This window comes from Engraulis encrasicolus, chromosome 8 (genome assembly GCF_034702125.1).
Source record: "Engraulis encrasicolus isolate BLACKSEA-1 chromosome 8, IST_EnEncr_1.0, whole genome shotgun sequence".
Classification (NCBI taxonomy): Eukaryota; Metazoa; Chordata; class Actinopteri; order Clupeiformes; family Engraulidae; genus Engraulis; species Engraulis encrasicolus.
In genome coordinates, this window is record NC_085864.1 from 30,846,390 (window position 1) to 30,867,474 (window position 21,085).

The window sequence follows — 21,085 nt, forward strand, 5'->3', positions numbered from 1 at the left end:
AAAGCCAAGAGATATCATGTGGACCTGTTTGGTGGCTGCACAGTCAGAAGTCTCACAGCGGCTAGTTACAGATGAACACCAAGACCACCCTATATGCTATGTCAAATGCTACACACCATTATTGGCATTCCAGTTAGGCAAAACACATGTCTCATTAAGAAGGCAGTGATCTTAGTAAGCCCATTACTTCAGTCATCAGCTCAGCAGTCACAAGTGCTGAATTCAGATCGCTTCACTTCCTGGTCGTTTCTGCACCAACTCTGTACCCTTTGGCACATGTCTTGGCGAATGAATGAAATTCAGAATATCCGAGAGGGATTATGGGTTCAGTGTTTCCCACAGAATTTTTGGAAACTATGGGGGCAGCCGGGATTTTTTTTCCGGGGGAGGGGTCTTTTCACGCGGGCCTTTTGGGGGGGGGGGGGGTTGTATTCACGCAGCGTAAATGCAAAACGGCAAAACAATGAGTACAGTATGACATTGGCGCATGGAGAAACTATAGGCATAGGCCTACAATTCAGCCATTTATATTTTGAGAAATAAGGCTACATATGATTTTACCCATGACATGTATAATAGTAGTACAGTGTCATTTGTATTATAAAATAAAAATGCAGAACAGTGAATCATTTGTGTTTACAACACAGTTTCATTCGTCCCTCATGCAGGGGTCTATGTAATGAAAAAAATAATAAAACAAAATAGGAGCAGAGATAAGAATTTAAGAGCACTGTGAAATTGTTAACTCATAGACAAAAAGGGTCTAAGAGGTTAGGCTATGCCTTTTCCCCCCACACACATAGGCGTAGGCCTACACATTCAAGCGACTTTGAGTATCATGAAATTATCATTATTATTACATGAGGGGTGCTGGTAACAGGGCCAGTTTTTCAAAATTCCTCCCATGAAAAGGGCTGAACAACATATTACACATTTATGTCACCTAAGTCCAGGGCTCTACGCTTAGCTTTTTCAATAGGAGCACCTGTGCCCCTAAGTAAAAAAATTTAGGGGCACAGATAAAAATTTAGGAGCACAGTCAGTTTTTGTCACGCAGCTTCATTATTCACACAGATACAGAGAATATACTCTTTCCACACACAAATACACATTCTAGAGGGGTAGGCCTACAATTAAAATCACTTCGGGCCACTTTTCCAAATTCCCCCCAGTAAAAGGACTAAACAAAATATTACACATTTATATATATCACATTAATTTCTATACAGAGCTGGTGTTTCAATTTAGGCCTACACAGCAGGATCTGGCAGGGTGCGGGGATGAAATTGGTCAGGGGGGGCAGATTTTTTACAAGAGAGACCAGAGAGGCAATTACACTTCTGTCCTGAAAATACAATGACTCCATATGGGTATGCTATGTAGCCTATGAGGCTATAATCAGCCTACCCATGGGTTACACTTTTTTTTAAATTGCATTTGGTACCACAGTAACAGCAACTCAGTAATCTGAACATTACCCTTTGAAAATATAATTGTTTTATACTTGCATTTTAGAAATGAAATAAAATAGAGTGGATGACCAAATACATTTCCTCTAAATAACAATTTGACAATATTGAAGGCTTGCACATCAAAAACGTGCCCTAGGCTACACCCCAAGACTGTCCAAGAAAATACTGACTTCACATGACGTGACGTGATGATGATGACAGTTGAGCAAGTGAGCGCACAGAGAGAGCCTGCTATGTGTCCTCCCTTGCCAACGTCTCAGGAGGAGTAACTTAAACAGTACAAGCCACGTACTTACAAGATAAGTGTATGTACAAACCGAAGCTATTTCTTCTCATAAAGTTAACAGGTTGAGCATTTGTTAGCATTTGTGCTAAGCGGAGAATTAGCAATTCTAGCGCTGACGTTTCTGTCCAGCTCTTCTCCGTCATTGGAAGCGCTCGATACTCCCGATGCTTATCTTATTTCAAAACTCCTCCGACTGTTTGTCTGTCTGCCTCTGTCTCTCTGTGCGCGGCGCGCACGCTGTCTTTTGCGCCTTCTCTCGTTCACATGTTCCTGCGTTTCTCTATGGGGTGTATTTATTTTAGGAGCAAAATACGATTGAAAGGGTTGAAATATCTACTCGCACAAGTGCGCCCTTTCTATTATTTCGTTCGCACGATCATTTATTAGGGGCATATGCGAGCAAAATGCCAGTCATTACAAAGTCATTACAGACTCATTACAACTGTAAAACAAAGCCTGGGGAGTGTTAGTAAACTCATCCCAACTGTCCCTTCTCTGAAGGTTTTTTTTATTATTCCCAAACCCAAGTTAACTACAACAACTTAACTAGGCTTTAGATCCCTCTGTCTTTCAAGCAGTTGTGGTGTTCTCTATAGGATGTATTTACTCCAGGAGGAAAATGCGATGGAAATCGTAATTCATTAACAAAAACGGAAATCGTTAAAAAAAAAAAAAAAGTAAAAAAAACATTTTTTTTTTTTTTTTTACATTTTCGGAAACTATGGCGGCCAAATTTAAACTATGGCGGTCCGCCATAGTTTCCTCAATGTATGGGAAACACTGGGGTTTATGTGCAGTGAAATGTTCTGGAAATCCCCTATGGTCGTGACTGGTTTTCTGTTGCCAATATAGGTCTCTGCCATAAACGTGATTAGAGCTACAATACGAACACCAGAATCCAAGGACTTCATGACTAAAGCCTGATTCGCACAGGATAAATATTATGTATGAACCCCTGGTAATTCGCAATTACCCCCGGACCGCCATGATTTTTCGGGGCGCCTTCGGAAGGGATAAGTGAACGTCTGTTACTTACTCAATTCACAGACATTATAAGGGGTGCAAACGGCGCGCATGTGAAATCACTCCAGGATGTCTGCATTTCACTGAAATAATAGGTAAATATAAGTCCCGTCCGAATCGGGCTTAAAATGAGATTGTACTCTTTTTCTTTATTTCCTTATGTCATTTTGTTGTGTCAAGCGGCTGCTGCTGCACTGCAAATTCCCAGACTGGGATCAAAACAGTCCATTGATCCCTCCATCTTTAAATCATCAAAGTGGGAATGGGGTTTATGACTCATGAAACCACCAAAAAGAAATAGAAAAAAAAAGGAACCTAATCATGTGCAAGTTGCTTTGGAATTTAAAGCCTCTAGTCTTCAAGACGGAACAAATGCCCAAAGCCCAGTCATCATCAACCTGCCATTTTGCTTTGCTTCCTGTAATCAGTGACTTCATCTCAATGCGGTGTCATTTAGTCAGCCGCTGCATTTTGGCAGCGGCTGCCCCGATCTTGTGAGTGTGATATGAGGGCTCCAGACTGTAGAGACAGTGAGGCCTTTGATACTCAGTAACAGCCCTGCCTTGCCTGCATCGTATGGCTGATCTCCGGTTCCCTTCTTGATCTTAAGTGAAGAAAGGGTAAATCAATCCCCATATGCTTGATTATGTTGGGGAAAAAACACTGCCCATCCAAAAATAAAATAGTGACCAAAAAGGTTGCCCACTCTAGGATCTTGTTGGATCACCTACAGTATATTTTTGGTTATGACCACCTGGACCTGACACTAAATGTTTAAGTGATTGCTGATGCCACTGATAAATAAATATTAGTAATATAATGTTGATATTAATAAATATATATCGTGACATTGCAGACACTTACTGAATCAATGCCACAACAAAAGTGTGCCATAATTAAAGCTAAAGGCAGTACAACAACATTACAATGCATGACATCTTTTTAGGTTTAGGAGGTTGACCTTTTTTTGGCCATGTCAAGAAAGTAGGAGGACAGGTCTTAGATCAATAGAGCAGGAATCTCTAGCCTGGTTATCATGATCGACTTTCAAATCTCTTCGAGACTTGGTCTGACCAAGAGCATAACATTTACCATGTTTACCAAATGGCATGGTTGACCCGCCTCCTTAAGTTTTTTACTGGTTGACTGGTTTCCGACAGTGGGTGGAGTTCTTGATTTTTCGGGCGATCAGAAACGATATTTACATTGCTCTTGGCCTGACTAGAAGCAACGCCGAAGGTGTTGCATCACTAGGAGGGCGTGGCCGGGCTAGGAATCTCTGGCCAAGGCAAGTAAAGAGTGCAGTGTATGCTTTAGGCCACTGGACATGTGATTAGGGGGAAAATACCTGCATTACATAAAGTAAATACTGCTGCGACTGTGATCAAACAAACCCAGGTCGATAAGGTGGGCTGGTGTATTTACCTTAGCTCACATGACCGGTGAATATACATTATTCCATGGCTACTACTCAGTGCTACCCTACTGACAAAGATAGCATTCAATTGCAAACCAGACAGCACATACAGGTACTAGTGTAAACAAACACATGGCAGCTGAAAACCTGAACAGCAACAAGTTGTTGAAGATAATGCACATACCATGCTCCTTTTCCGGTAGTTCCTAGGGACTCTAGATCATTTGCATTATATATGTGGGGAGGTTAAGCCGAGAACTGCAGTTTTGCAGCAATAAATAAACACATTAATACATAAATAAAATGAATTAATGAATGGACTGGTATGCCACAAAATGATTTAGAAGCTGACGAACTTGCTTGCCAAATCTTGTCTGTTCTCATTACATAATCTTACAATGCAGGACTACTAAATATGCGCTGACCAACAAGGAAGGCATGGAAAAGACTTTTCTACACAATCCCAAGTATTCACAAGGGTTGCATGATGTAGTCATGTGAAGGAGATACACAACACACAACACTGTCCCCAGTGACTAGGAGCGCAGGTCATATGGAGAGTTTGTGATCCAATGCTATGAACATGTTAGCCTGATGATCATTGACTTTTAAATCTCTTTGAGAGCATAACAATGAACATTTTCCAAACGACATGGTTAATCCTCCTACATTGGTTTGCTACTGGTCGTTGCTTCCCAAAAGTGGGAGGAGTTCCCGATTTTTCTGGAGCACAAAAACGATATTTGTATTGCTCCAGACCTGAGGAGAAGCAACGCTGAAGGTGTTGTGTCACTAGGAGGGCACAGCCTGGCTATGAACATGCCATAATAGCCTCAACCTTACTAAACCCCTTAGCAGGGACGTCCATTTACTTCCTGATCAATGTTCATCAGAGCCTGCCAGGATGACTCATAGGACGGTGCCTTCAACTTCGTAATGGTAAGTAAACATCCCTGAAATCCCTGATGGATGTAAATAAGTGAGTGCTCATGTTCCTTACCACACTGAAGTAAATCAATTCACCCGGGACAAGAATGACTCATGAAGGGTGAAGAGCTGGGATACCGGACAGCTAATGTCAACACCTTGATCCATGGGGAGTGCATCACAGTGTTTGTATGTGTGTGTGTGTGTGTGTGTGTGCGTGTGTGTGTGTGTGTGTGTGTGTGTGTGTGTGTGTGTGTGTGCGTACCTCTCCACGTTTCTTGTGCAGCTCGGTGAGCTCCTCCTGGTGCTTGATGCGCATCTGGGCCATTTCCTGATGCAGGGTGTCGTTGCGACTGGCGTCTGCCCCTGCACCCGGACTGCACAGCACACACACAATACAGATCATTATTATGACATGACATGACATGATATTACATGACACTTAGCAGACACTTTCATTTATCTAAAGCGACTTCGTTATTATTTTTCAAGGTATTGGTTACAGTCCCTGGAGCAATGTGGGGTTAGGTGCCTTGCTCAAGGGCACTTCAGCCATGGATGGAGATGTAGGGAGAAGTCAGGTGGGATTCGAACCGGCAACCCCTAGATTGAAAGACCAACTCTCTAACCACGGCTGCCCCAACAGATCACTGTTAGTTCTTTGGAACAATGGGTTTTCCATATGATTAGGCTATGAATAACAACCAAACAACAACTTCCAACACAACAGGAGGCACCACAACATCAAACATTTTTGTGTAAACGCATTAAATTTTATAAAGTTATAAAAAATATATAGGACGGATTGCAATTGGACATGACTCAAGTTCTCCTCAATATCCATGGTTTTCAATAGAACCCCGCACACTGGCACTGATGCCCGTGGACATCGGATAGCAATTAGAGACGAGTTCTATTTTGTCGGAGCCGCCCATTGACTATCCGTGCTATGTTGGTGTGAAATTGGGTTTGGGGGTTGGAATTGTGTCGGAAGCGAAAGTGCTCTTCAGTGCTGTCGGAACCGATGTGCGGAGGCCCTTAGACACACAGTGAGACCCATAATCGCCTAAGAATTTCTAAAATGCAGTGTAGTGCATTTAGAGCGTCCTGTGTGCTTGATGAGAATGGCCACATGGGAATACGATGGGCAGCTGAGGCCTACCTGAGGTCATGTCGGCTCTGGTTGTCATACTTGTCGCTCTGAAGTCGCTCAGACAACACAGCTTGGAGGTCCGACTTCTCCAGGAGACGGTTGTCTATGCATACACAACATACACAACAGTCAAATACTGTTCTGATGAAGAACACAGATATAAATCTTAAAACAAAAAACCCTAAAAGGTCTAAGAGAGATGACTAACTGAGCGAACATACCAGCGGCGACAAGAATAAGCGAAACAGAATCGCTGGACTGTGTAGCAAGAGCGACACGAGCGGTAGAAGTGACAGAGTATGTCCATTAACACATTGACTACCAAGTCACGTAAAAATACGTTTTGCCTCCCAAACGTTGCCTCCCAAACCGTAAAATTACGTTTTTTCATGTTTTTATTGGATTCTGAATCAACACATTCTAATGCACATTCTGTGTGATTTTCGTAATAATGTGATGAACAGAACTGACATAGATCATGAAAACACATACAAAGTCAAAACTCCTACAAAGTCAAAACTCCTACAAAGTCAGGATCTGGATATTTCATCATATGTGCATTTTATTACACACAGTATTTGAGTTTTATTATAGCCAGTCAAACCACTTCCTGATCACGTCACGTCATGTCTCCAGTACTTCCTGGGCTGGAGAATCACAACATAGTTGCCTTGCTAGCTAAACATATGGAAGGATTAGGAGTTTTGCTGCCATCAGGATATGTGTAAAATGGAAGGTTGTAATGAAAAACAGCATGCAACACAGCAGGAAGTAACCTACTTTTGGGTGAGTACTTTGGCACGTCTACTTTTATCTACAGAACGAAAACTGTCAGTCAGGTGACATTAGCCAGCTAGCATTTCAGATGCTCTGAACTGCCTGACCAGGTGATTTTTGCACCAAAATAGTTTACTTGGAAGCTACTGGAGTTGTTCTTTGGGCGATAAAATGCATTTAGACCCGCAATTTAAACTCGGAGAGTCAGAGCGCACCGGTGACAAACAAGGCCGACAGGCGGACAACAGATGCGTCCCTCTATGCCAGTTCCAACTATGCCATTTTCCCCCCCAAACGCCCCCCTGGCCTAGATGAAGTAGGCTACATTACAAATTACCAGACATTTATTAGGCCTAACAACCTTTAGTATCACGCCATTTCAGAATTATGTGCATGTGGGAAAGAATCTAAACATCGACAAATAATAAATAAATAAAACCGTTTGGGTGAATCATGCGCTTATGGGTTGAACCTTTAGGTGAATTATGGACTTTTTTTCAATACCAGCTTCACCGTCAAGGCACAAAGCAGTGAACTTCCGTGCCAGAGTTTATCAAATGCACACGACTGCAAAGCAATTACGAAAGACGCGTTCTCTCCCGTACTCTCTCTGAGCGCAACGAAAAGCACCATTGCCCTTCCAAATGGCAGTTGGTTTGATTTTTTAAACTCACTGCAGCATTATTTTGAAAAACACGCATTTTGTGCATTAATAACGTGAAACTCAATTACCCAGAATGCTGCACGTGAGCTCTCTATGATTCTGGAAAACAAACATGGCGGCAACTCGCTTTACTACCTTAATAATGTGTTAATCCGACGCTAGATTTCTTAACTGATGAAAATCGAAGGCAGAAATCAACATTGTAGTGTCTAAATATGAGGTCGATTGGTCTATTTGTGGCGTACATCACGATCGGCTGAGTTGTTGGCCTCACGTTTGTCAGTTAGCCTGTGGCTAGGCTACTTTTCGCCAACGTTAGCATCCGGTTTAGTATAGAAAGGCTATGCTTGCACGCATTCGCTCCGTAGTCTGCCGCCTTGTGGCCACAGGAAGGAACAATTTAAAGAAAGCGTTTCAGACAGACAACAATTGAATGAAAGCGTTTCAGACGGACGGAAATGTAATGAAAGCGTTTCAGACGGACGGACGGACGGACAGACAGACCCTGTTATAGAGATGCTGGACGCATCTAAAAAGGCTTTATCTCAGTTCGAATGTTCAAAATCACTATTTTTACCTAAACCACTGTGCGCTTAAAGTGAAATAACTTCGGAATGGAACAAGCTAGAAACAAACCGTAAAAATATACAGACCGCTGAGGCCTTGAGCTTTCGAACAAGCCCTGACATGTGTCTGTGGGTGGAAGACAAAATATTCGGTGGGTGTTCAAAAAATGACATAAAATGATGAAATTGGCTGGGAGTCTACGGTTGAATTCCAAAAAACGGCTGGTATTGAATGTGTTAAAAGGAGAATGCAATCATTCCAATAATGCAAGCATTCTGTCATTCCACATCATAGCTTATTTGCATAACATTCGCTGAAGTCCAACTACAAACTGTTGCATAAGTCGCCCAAATCAATTTTGTCTCTCCTGTCGCCAGTGACTCAAAACAAAGTTCACGTTGCCTGTGTCGCTCAAGTCGTGTATGGTCTATTTATGCCATAAAACTGTAATGTTGTAACGGACATATTTCAAAACGCTTAAAGCTCAAGTTACAGGAATGTTATGTCTCTACTTGCTGTGTACCAACAATCTGGACGTGGAAAGTGTGTGTGTGTGTGTGTGTGTGTGTGTGTGTGTGTGTGTGTGTGTGTGTGTGTGTGTGTGTGTGTGTACACTCACATTGGTGTATGATCTCCTCAAAGGCCTGCCTCTGCACGCGGTCCCTCAGCTTCAGCTGCTCCGCAATGTGCTTCTTCCAGAGGCACTCCTCCCTCCGGCCCGCCATCGCCACCTGACAGACAGACATGACATTACATGACATGACATGACATCTCACTTAGCTGACGCTTTCATTTTATTCAAAGCGACGTACAGTTATTATTTGTCAGGGTATTGGTTGGAGCAATGTGGGGTTAGGTGCCTTGCTCAAGGGCACTTTAGCCATGGATGGAGATGTAGGGAGAGGTCAGGGGGGGATTTGAACCTGCAACCCCCAGGTTGAAAGACCAACTCTCTAACCACTAAGCCACGGCTGCCACAGACAGGCCAAGCAGTGTCCCTCCCCACTAGGGTCATTATTCCATTACGCTCACCATCCAGCTCCCCCATTTCATTTATTCACTTACGGCCAGAACAATGTACACCGTCTTAAAGCTCTTTACAAAAAAAAAGCCTCCACTCTCTCCGAAGTTGTGCAGCCAGGCAAGAATATAAATAATCCTTTTTGCCAGGGAACAACAATAATCGTATTATGGAGTCGGCCATTCAGCAAGTGGACAGGCAGGCACTGGGAAACACTGAATACAACGAATTCCATGGGAGCCTTGAGGACGGACACAACAACATATCACTGCTCAACACTGGCATGCTGGGGAGTTGCATCCAACAAACCAAGATACAGATTGACAATGCAAGATGAAAGCATGGTTAGCCTCACCCTATAAGCATCCTATGTGGTACTGCAAGTGTTGCATATGGCTATATTTCAAACAAGACCATTGTCATTCCTCAAAATAGGCAACTTACCAAAACAAGTCAGGCTGCATATTTTACAACACAAACACCAATGCATCCCACAGACAGCTATGTCAACAACAGGCTGCTTGCCAAGTTCAAGTCCTCTCCATCACTGCCTAAAACATAAACTAGGCAACCGGCGTAATAAGCCAGCCACAGTGGGACTTCACTCTGTTGCGGCTAGGGTCTTTTCAAAGAACAAACATGTTGAAATTGACAAATAATTCGCAAAGGATCGTCGCAAAGGATATTCTGTAACATTACTAAACGCTGTTGAAAACCAGGGCATGTCATCACAGTGCTAACCCAACCAATTATGTTCCAATTATTAAAACGTGCACCAATTTGATGAATCTGGGACAATGATTGCGTCCCATTATATTTGCGGTTCCCTCGAGAACATTAGACTATCTGACAGAAAAGATAGAAGGAACTGCTGTGAGGCAACTCAATGATGTAAACAACTCATTCTTCAAGACAATAGCTTCATCTGGAGTTTAACTTCCGTAAATAAAAGCCTGTAGGCGCCATATATTGGGAAAGCTCTATTCGACTAGGCAGCAAGGCAGAAGGCATCGCCCACATAAAAACACAAACTCTCACAACTGTATCGACACTCTTGGGTTGCTCGCCAGTAAACAGACACGCCTATTGATTTACTACTCAGCATATCATGTTGCGAAATGCAATGCAACTTTATTAGAGGTAGCAAACAGGGAAAGGAATATGCCTCGTCATTATCTGTTTATCAGCGGGCATGGACCCGTACATGCCGCCTGCATCTGTATGATGTAAACTACCAAATTCCGAATGAACATGTAGCTGGCTTACCATCAAGTGCAATCTCATGACAACTCCACTTGAAGGGTTATCAAACTCTACTCAATCTGAAAAAAAAATGAGCCTGCAGTCACCCATCGGGTTAATTGCACTGGCCCACCCACGACAGGCGCGTGTTCTCCAAAACTTGTCATCCATCTCCCTAGTTCTAGCCAACAGGCTAGCTGGATAAGGTAAGGGGCTGTGGTATGTCTATGGGCATGACAGACTGCTAGCCAGCAATGCTAACGACAGTCAGCTACACTCCTATTCAATCAAAACCGAAAGTACACGGAAAACGTATCCAACATAATACCCACCGAATAAAACGCTTTAGGGGTTTGACACCGACGTGTATAAGTTCAAGAATGTACTCTAGTCGGTCTTGCTATTGATTTAGTGTGCTTGCAGCAGGCTTCAACTTAGCCATAGCTAGGATTTTGATGCTAGCAGTCCTCCATCACTAAACTGCATTAGCTAAACGGCTAAAAGGGAACAATATCTTACCTCACAGCATTTAACCGTGTGCCCCGACGCCTAATGGCCTGATGGGATTCTTGTTAATCGTCTGTTAAATAAAGTGAAACCAGTCTTCTGTGGAAAAACAGTTTGTGCCTCAGCCAACTCCTGGTTCGTTCTTCTTGACCACCATCTTGCCTCCAGCAATTCCTTCATGGCGACTCTGTTGCCGTCGCAGGATTATTACACCTGGAAGAGCACATGACTTCATGCGCACTATGCGCACATTCAACAAACTGGCGGACTTGGGGAGAACGTGAAGAAAACCACTAATCCACTACGTGCATGCATATAATATGCCATATATAGTCTAGTTTACATTTTTGTTGTTAAAATTAATGAATAGAATTATGCCGAGCTAAGTGAATTCATTACAGGCAAAGGCTTCAGTTTAGGTTATATATTTGCTCCAAAATAATGCAGTAAAAATCACTGTGCAATGCATAGCATGTATCTGCTGAATCACATTTAGAAGAGAATTTCAAGAAATCTTACAAAGTTCAGGGAACAATGAAGTGCTTGTCGTCTGATGTCAACTGACATGCATTTAGTTTGACTGAACATGTGATAGGCTAATATTTACATTATTTCTCTACTCAACAGGGTGGCAGTAGGACCACTTGAAAAAGAAAAAGAAGAAGAATCCAGTTGAGACAGATGGTCACAGTGGATGGCAGCATAACATTGTAGGCCTACAAGGTCTTCCATTTCACAGCCTTTAAACTGCTGCCTGATGTTGCAAAGCATTGTTACAAAATTAAGCATCATTGGTAGGCAGGCATACAGCTGAAACCACTGTCTTTCACAATCTTTTGAAAGGTCTCAGAGGTGAATAGGCTAAGCAATTGACCCCTAGGTCACAGACAGAGTGTTGAGTGTTGAGCATTGTATGAGGAAAAATACAGGAGACAGAGTTCTGTTGCACTCTTAAAGTGCTCTGTTTGAGGCTGTTCATTGTGGAAATCATTTGAAATATGAGAATATTTGGACTGATAAGGTTACTTACGGTAAATGGTGGTACAATTTATGTTGTGGTCAAGGAACCTTCCTCATATTGGGTCATAAAAACAAAACCTGTTGACTTTTTTCACAGCTGGTGAAGACAATGACTGTAATCTTGCATCCAAGGGGTGCATCCAGTCAAGGGGTGCGTCCCAATATGCAACCTTGCGTCCTCCACTTGTGCTTGTGGCCTCGCACCAGGAAGTAATATGTCATGATGACATCACTGACAACAGCATTATATTTCAATATCTCGGAAAAGCTCAATTGTAAAGCCATTTTCTCATCTGCAAATTGGATGGTGAATGAACAATAGTCCCCCAAAAATAGTTTTGGCTAGGCTGACAGCGGGGAAACTTATTTTGTTTTCTTCACGGAGGAGGGGCCAGAAGGTGGGGCGAGGCCACAAGCCCAAGTGGAGGACACAAGGTTGCATATTGGAATGCACTCAAGGCCCAATGTGGCCCCTGGCGCAAGCCCATTTATCAGTGTCAGGGTGTAAGGTCCATCTTCATTTTCGAAAACGGCGGATGATTAACTCACAACAACAGCTTGAGGTATCGTGTTATCAATTCTCGGCCCTGGTATGTTTGGAGAGGAGATCTTACACTGTGCACCATGTATTTCATTTTGTCATACAGAGAAGTTGTATATTATATACCTATTGTCATTATTCCCTTATCCAGCAGGTGGCGACAGCAGCGTAACTTTTCCAATGGACAAGAGACAGTACATGAACCACAGGTGTGTTTGAATAAAAAACAATTTATTTATTCAGTAAGACATACAAAGACATACAAAGACAGACATACAAAGGTAATTGAAAAAAAAACAAATTCAATATCTACACAATCACATATTCGACCAAATTACTGTTTTATACTGAAACGCACACACATGTACACGTATAGCCAAAGTCAGTGACAGACAAACTCATGGTCATGGTAACAATGAAAAGGCAGACAAGGTCTCTCGGACAAGGTCTTGGAAGGAATCGTAAAATACAGTAGCAGGGGTTGTTCAAGTTAGACATAAGCCTTCATGCTTCCGACTTCAGATGGTGGGGCCTTGTGGTAGATTGGTTTGGTTCCTTGTGTTTGTGCCGAGTAGTTGTAGCTGTAAGCCCTATAAAAAAATAATTTAAAAAAATATTCAGGTGATTTTTTTTTACTGACACACATGCGGCTCAATGCCCCAAATCGCTTTATGACAAGGCTGGGCTTTAACAAGGAAGTGGAGTGGCCAATGTGTGTTTACTGAATGTCACAGTTATTGATATGTGTGTTACAGGGAGCAGGGCCAAAGTCAGAAGTGCAAAACCAGAGTGTTATAATACTGATGCAATGCATGTGGTGAGAACGCTCAACATAACAAACTTACGTTTTGTACATAGCAAGTGGTCAATTGCACACACAAACATTCTTTTGCTGAATTACGGTATGTCTTAACAGTTGAGCTCCAAATCCAGTTTTATGATTCATGAACAGCACACACACAATGTGTGTGTGTGTGTGTGTGTGTGTGTGTGTGTGTGTGTGTGTGTGTGTGTGTGTGTGTGTGTGTGTGTGTGTGTGTGTGTGTGTGTGTGTGTGTGTGTGTGTGTGTGCGTGTATACTTACGGTGCGGCTGGCATCCCAGATGCTCCTCCTGTCTTGCATGAGCAGCACAGCATGCCGCCCCCCAGGATGGCCAGCACGGCCGCCCCCCAGCCCATGTAGAGACCAGAGCCCATCTCGAACCTGCAGACACAAGGAAGAGGACATCAGGACAGTGGTGGGTGTGTGTGTGTGTGTGTGTGTGTGAGAGAGAGAGAGAGAGAGAGAGAGAGTGTGTGTGTGTGTGTTTGTGAGTGCATGTGTGCGCCTGTGTATGTGTGTGTGTTTTGCATTTATGTGCACATACACCTGTGTGTGTGTGTGTGTGTGCGTGTGTGTGTGTGTGTGTGTGTGTGTGTGTGTGTGTGTGTGTGTGTGTGTGTGTGTGTGTGTGTGTGTCCATGTTATTCGGTGTAGTTGTATCTGTGTTATCTGTTGACCTTGTATTAGTCAATCAGATTATAACTCTAATTCCTGAGAGATGCTCACTTTGTGCCTCCGTAGAAGGGGTCATAAAATTCTTCCACAATGCGTGCGGCGTACCACGATACAGCCGTTAATGTGCACACGCCTGAGAGGGAGAGAGAGAGAGAGAGAGAGAGAGAGAGAGAGAGAGAGAGAGAGAGAGAGAGAGAGAAAACATTTATAGAAGTCGAACAGCAGGTTCACAGATATACACATGGCCCTGAAGGTCAGTTGGTGGTAATAAAATATGAACGGTCAAGGTCACCGTTATACTGCACATAGAGTATATCCATTAAAAAAAATATATATATATAGAGAGAGAGAAAAAATAAGAAGTTAAGTATTAGGGGTCGAATGATTAACACCAATCTTACATTATCTTAACGACCGGTTTTCTCTGTGAAGCATCCCTTCTGCCTGCCAATGAGCAAACATACAGAAGACAGAAGGGCGAAGAAGGAAGATTTTTTTTCCCCCTGAACATGGAGACTCACCCGACAGAATAAATAAAGTGCCTCCCGTTAAGGCGATCTTGCCCTTGGCCTCTGGAGACGTGCTTCCTAATTTAGTGCACTTCAGTCCCAGCACCGACACAATGATGGATGCCAGGCCCAGCAGCAGGGCGATAATCATTAAGGCGCGACATGCCTGCACATAGCCTGCGACGAGAAAGGGGAAGATGCAGAGTCACCATAATGCACGCACACGCACGCACACGTGCACGCGCACTAACACACACACGCACACACACGCACGCACGCACGCACGCACGCACGCACGCACGCACGCACGCACGCACGCACGCACGCACGCACGCACGCACGCACGCACACACGCACACACACACACACACACACACACACACACAGTGTCCCCCAAAGGGCAAAAAATGGCAGTGTCATCTTCATACACCAAACTGCACTTTACATCTCAACACTTCAAAGATCACATATTATATTCATTACATTGTTATATTATTATATTATCATACTTACTCCATCATAATTAAACAATAACCTCTGATAAGCATAGATATAATTTGTATTTTACACATAAGTTATACAACGGTAATTCATTGCATAAGATGTATTCAGTACATTAACCTAACAATAAAACATGGTGAGTATCAAGAGAATGATTCCAAGTGCATTGTTGAGTAGGTCATCAAAATAAGCTGTAAGAACAACTGGTTAACTTCCATATTAAACAGCCCCTTATCTAGGCTCTGTTTAGTAAACCTGCAAGTCCATTCCCTGTTGAGCTTTACCACCTGGTCAGCACCAATGCTCAGTATTGGCATCCCAGGGAAGGCGAAGGCATCAAACCACGTTTAACCTTTTTCCACACTCCACCTGGCTACATCCAGGGGTTCGAAACATTTACCTGGCAGCGCCAGCAAGGACTCAAAGTCTCTGCAGTTCTTTATGCCAGTGCTGTCCTCCGCACAGGAGTGCCAGAGGTTCTGGTACTGCTGCGTTGAAATGATCACGCTGCCCGCGAACGAGGAAACCTTCCAGTAGTCGTTCGATAAACAACCTCCCGAGAGCAACCAGCTCGCTACGCCAAGGAAGAATCCTACAATCTGCAAGGCGGTAGACATGGTGGCCAACTAGCCAAGCAAACGCACAGACAAAACCAAATAGAAAGTCTCCGATGAAGTCGTTGAGAGGTACTCCTCCACAATGGAATAATGAATAGGAAAGAAATCCGGGAATTGTCTTGACTTCCACAATGTCCTTCGGATGGGGTCGATCTGATTGAGTGTCTCTGGGTTTTCACCTAGACTTCTTCTCCTCACTCACTCCCACGTTTCAACAACTGTTGACCTACTATGACAAGTTCACACTTTTTATGCTGGGGCCATAAAAACCAATAAACCCAGCTAGAGGCCTTCCTTTCCGCGGTCATGACAACAGTAATGATACTAGGAGCGGCCTGCTGGGTAGATGTTTAATCTGATGCCTCATGAAACCCTGCATGAGCACTTGTCTTATTTTCATCGAAACCCGGAACTGTCCAGGATTGATCAGTATTCTTTTATCATTTGTAATAGTCTGTCTTCTCATTAGCATTACAGATTAACTAGAGGGTCTCTCGTGTGCTGGTCATTTGTTCTATTTACCTTGAGGTGACTAATGGAAAAGGTAGCTGTGTACTCTATAGGGAGGCTCTGTCACTGCACTGTGCCCCAGGTGAGGCTGTTGGTGCTGGAGTGGAGTGACTACTGTACAGTAGCAGTTGTTTGGTGCGCCATACAGTGTAATGTCAATTCCACATGTCCTAACTATGGATGCTCCATTATGGCAGTCACAATGTTAATTCTGACATACAGTATATAGGTTGTTCCATATACTAATAGTTATTATTGTTGTTATTAAGTTATTAAGAGAGGAGGCCAAATGTGATGTAAAGGCCGTTGCCTACAGGCAAAGGCGTGCAGCTGTCAATAAGGTGCTTCATTATGCTTCACCCACAAATGAACTCTGCACTACTTCTGCCAGAGTTGTTGGTATCGCCTTCAAGGCCATGCAGCTAAATGGATACGGCCTGAAATTTAGTAAACAGTATGAGTAGACATGGCCCTGCCGTGGCTCTGACTGATATGCCGACCCCTCCCCGTCCAACATGATCTCCAAAAATTCCGTGCTCCTGGACACGGATGTTAAGGACACAAAATCTGTGTCCAGGAGCACGGATTTTGCCAAAATTCCGTGCTCCTGGACACAGAATTATTTTCCGTTCAGAAGTGATCTCTCTATAATCCCATAGCTCTATGTTTCCACAGTCTTGTGTTTTCTCAGGATTTTTCTAATTTCAAATATTTTTTTCTCAAAAAACATTTCGTACTGACAGGTCAGGGTTAGGGATTTTGGCAAAATCCGTGCTTCTGGACACGGATTTCGTGTCCCTAACATCCGTGTCCAGGAGCACAGAATTTTTGGAGATCAGGCTGCCCCGTCTCTCCCCATCTCTCCCCATTCGCTTCCTGTCCACCTCTCATACTGTTCGATCATCAATAAAGTCCAAAAAGACCAGAAAAAATATTTAGAGCTTAGAACGCTCATAAAATTGTGTGTAAACAATATGCAGGTGCTCATCTGTTGCAGGTGAAGTCAAAATCCAAACAAGAAGGAAAGAGCAGAGGCACTCTGGTATTGGCCGCAACGCGTAGGTCATTATTTATAGGCTTTTCATTTTTTTCTCTAAAATCTCTTTTCAAAGTGAGTTTATTCAGATAGATGTACAATTCTGATGTGGATTTTTAACAACAACAAAAATGCATACAGCCAATTAAAAGACTGGGGATAAATAACAGATTTTTTTCCCTTCAGTTTGTACAAGTGGTGATGCCGACCTTCTTACACTTACAATCGACTCAGTGGTTAAAACATCCCCTTATTCATTGTATGGCCCACCGTAGCTATAATACGGCAAAATGTAATTGCATTCTTATGATTGCAAAATGTAAAAAATGAATTACCAACAAAATATTACACTGTGAACACAGCGCTTAACACTTAAACTACTTTTGTTTATTTTATAGAGAGGTATCTGTTATGTATTGTACCCGGCAGGCCCAGCACCTTTTTGAACCGGCTGCACTGCGCCACCCCCATGGAGTTGGAGGTGCATGACTATGCACTGCAATCAATACTTGTGTTTATTTTATAGGACGTCATCTGATGTCCACACGTACCTGGCAGGCCGAGCACGGTCTTGAAGCGGCTGCACTGCACGGCTCCCATGGCGTTGGAGGTGCATGACTGTATACACTGTATTCAATACTCGTGTTTATATTCGTAGGTAGTTGTCTGTTATGTACTGTACCTGGCAGGCCGAGCACGGTCTTGAAGCGGCTGCACGACACGGCGCCCATGGCGTTGGAGGTGCAGGACATCCACAGGCCCTCGAACATCCAGCTGCTGGTCATCAGGGCCTCCATGTGGCTGCCCACGCGCCAGGAGTGGGAGCTGGTGCAGCTGGACTCCATGCACCAGCCCACCACGCCCAGGCACAGCCCCAGCACCTGCAGCACCAGCACCGACATGGCACGACAGGAGAGGTCAGGAGAGGTCAGGAGAGGTCAGATGGTTGATGGTCCTCTGGTCACCTGCTGAGGAAGAGGACAAATAACAGGTTATTTATTTACTTTTTAAAATATTTTTTGAAAGGCATTTTTTTTACTTTTATTATAATAGTGCACTAGTTCACTTGACTAAGGCTTCATTGTATCAATACACGGGTGTCATCTGGGGGAAAAGGTTATGATGCTTCTAATGGCGCTGTCAGGGGCCCTTTGAAGGCTGTTAAGATTTTTCATTAGACCAATATTAAATATAATTGGAGACCACTGCAATAGGCAGTAGAGAGTAGCTATCTCCATTAGTGCTCCTTCTCTATCCTCTCAGGGTGCAGTGTGGAAGTATATAACATGTTACATGTTAGTTACATACTTTACTATACATACCTATTACATACGTAGGACTTTACCTAATTAATATACCAGGGACAGTGAATCAAAGTGGTAGCCGAAGGGTCACCGAAGGTCAAGTTCCTGATAACTTTCTACTGTATTTCTCAGTGCCACACAGGCGTGCTGCCAGAGATGTCTAGTGGCGTTAATATGCTCCTTATGGTTCTTAGAAGGTGATGGATGGACTTAATATACCCTAAGGATTAAATAGGTTGAAAAATGTGTGCATTGCATAAAGCACACAAGCTATTTATTAAAATGGTGGCTCAAAGTGAATAAAACATTCTGATTGGACAGAGCTGATTGAGAAGCGGGACAATACAGCCCCATCTCAGATAATACGATAATAGCCTACACCTCTTTTGGATGAATCTTGCCAAGTTTGCGTGACCTTCAACACAATGGGTGAATGCTAATATGAAAAAAATAATGAAAATGTTTATAAAGAATGAAATGAGATGATAAAGAATGAAAAAAAAAAACAATACATGGCAAAGAGAGAAGGTACACTGTATATTACTTTAAATATACAAGAAAACATACAACCTATACGTTTAAGACAGGGGTGGGGAAGCTTTTTCATTCGAAGGGCCACTTCAAATTCATCCCAGGGCCGTAAAAGTCCTCCGAGGGCCGTATTATGAACACAAACCAGGATTTCCCCCTTCACTTTAGGCTTATATTGAAGGCAGCCACCTTTTAAACAAACACCACCTTCTCTAGGTTCCCTGAATATAACTTAATTGTATTGCAAATGCATTTTCTAAGATTCCTTGACAAAATATGTCATATTTCATGTTAAGCTGAATAATATTAAAATTATATCGGGGGCCGGATTAAATGGCCTCAAGGGCCGCAAACGGCCCTTGAGACATAGGTTCCCCACCCCTGGTTTAACACAAGAATAACTAAGATAGTAAAACAAAGTTAAAAAATGGGAATGGTGATTGCCCATCCACGGCTATCTTTACTCTGAGTGAGGCAACAGAACTTGAACAAGTTCCAAGTGAGCTTCATATTGACCAGAATTTAGTATGTAATAAAACAAAATGATGGCCACCACCATCACATCAATTCTTGATTTGACAAATGAACATCCATGACAAAAAAACATACACCAAGACCCATAAGGCTCCAGAAATGCCAATGAGAGACATGCAGTACATCACTTACCTGGATGTGATTCCTTTCTCCCTCCTAATACCCTGGGTTGTCCAACAATGTTTTTAACAACTGTGGCCTCTCAAATGTTCAATATAGCAGTTAGAAATGATTTGAATTTTCAGAACGTGACGGGATGAAGACCTCCAGTACAAGGGGGAAACTTTTTTGGACCCATCGGTTCTCTGGCCCCTCAGTAAATATTGATCTGTGGGTCAATGAACCCCATGTGAAAATACAAGGCCTGACTGGTGCCCACTGAACATGCGAGTCGAAAACAAGATGACGTTTGAAAAAGTGTACGGTCATTCATTAATTCATACAGTCATTCAAAATAATTTCTCACACACTCAAAAGAAATTGTATTACTGTCATCTCAGCATTTTGTCAAAAACTTTTGTCCAATGCCAATCATGAAAATATAAACATCAAGATTCATATAGACTTGCAACGGTTTGCCTTTTCAAGTAGCCTACTGTATTCATGAAGCGATGACCTAAAGGGATAATGTGCAATGTTCTATCTAATAAATCAAATACCAGACGTCATATGGATTCATAACCTCATCTTTATGTAGTGGGTACAAAGAACACCACATAACCACAACTTTGTGAATATTGTTCACATTATTATGGACTCTGAGTGAGACCTTTTTTCTCCATCCTTTATATTAACGTATATATTGTAAATGTTTAGTACGGTATTCTCATAGAAGCTGCAACAATTATGTGCTGACATTGAAACTCACACTGAAACTGTGATGACATATTGGAAGTTTTAAAAGTAAATAGAGAAGCAACGCTACATGTCAACATCCCATTGCCCGTTGGTGGACTTCAGCCGTTTTATTGGCAGTTTAAAGCCATAGGGTTTCAGCTCACCACTCACTTTCAGTCACGTGACTGTGACTGTCCCATCATATTTGAAACACCTTTGTTGTGACGTTGCATGTTAAAAGTGCACGTATCGAATGATGATCCTCTTTTGAAATTGAACAATAACATGCTGTTATGGCCAGGCCCCCCGTCAACTTCTCCCATCAATTAAAGGAAAAGAAGATGGAACCTGCTACTAGGAAGCTCTGGCTGGCTGATCAATGATTTACTAGAAATGAGGATCAAAGTTTAAGTGTCTGCAAACGTTCATCTGGCTGTCAGCTTCCGATACCAGTAAAAACAGTATTCCGCAGTGGTATTACATGATCATGACTAGTCTGTCGTGAAACTTTGTAAATCCCCTGCTTAAGTTGATCACCACACCTCAGTATCGGAAATGCAGGAAGCCTACAGGTCTGCTTTGTGCAATACA

The 21,085-nt window shown here is 42.8% G+C and overlaps 2 protein-coding genes across 5 annotated transcripts in view; both read right to left on the reverse strand.

Annotated features, from left to right (window-relative positions):
• The window catches only part of atg16l1 (ATG16 autophagy related 16-like 1 (S. cerevisiae)), a 29,038-nt gene extending 17,807 nt beyond the window's left edge, over positions 1-11,231 (reverse strand). For all 3 annotated transcript variants that reach the window (XM_063205461.1, XM_063205460.1, XM_063205459.1), the window contains exons 1-4: positions 11,069-11,231; positions 8,906-9,017; positions 6,288-6,381; positions 5,391-5,502 (exon numbers count right to left, since the gene is read on the reverse strand). In XM_063205461.1, the coding sequence (XP_063061531.1) occupies positions 5,391-5,502; positions 6,288-6,381; positions 8,906-9,011 (312 nt within the window). In that variant the 5' untranslated portion in view covers positions 9,012-9,017; positions 11,069-11,231. The remainder of the gene's footprint in view (positions 1-5,390; positions 5,503-6,287; positions 6,382-8,905; positions 9,018-11,068) is intronic.
• A 1,596-nt stretch (positions 11,232-12,827) lies between these two features.
• Positions 12,828-19,964, reverse strand: cldn15lb (claudin 15-like b). 2 transcript variants are annotated; one of them, XM_063205464.1, is made up of 6 exons: positions 19,790-19,964; positions 17,971-18,253; positions 14,637-14,801; positions 14,167-14,248; positions 13,702-13,821; positions 12,828-13,207 (listed from the first exon to the last, which is right to left on the reverse strand). In XM_063205464.1, the coding sequence occupies exons 2-6, from the start codon at positions 18,188-18,190 to the stop codon at positions 13,108-13,110; spliced, it is 687 nt and encodes a 228-aa protein (XP_063061534.1). In that variant the 5' UTR covers positions 18,191-18,253; positions 19,790-19,964; the 3' UTR covers positions 12,828-13,107. The 2 variants fall into 2 exon arrangements, with proteins under 2 accessions (XP_063061534.1, XP_063061533.1); XM_063205463.1 differs by having other exon boundaries at positions 17,971-18,256.
• Positions 19,965-21,085: the final 1,121 nt, after the last annotated feature.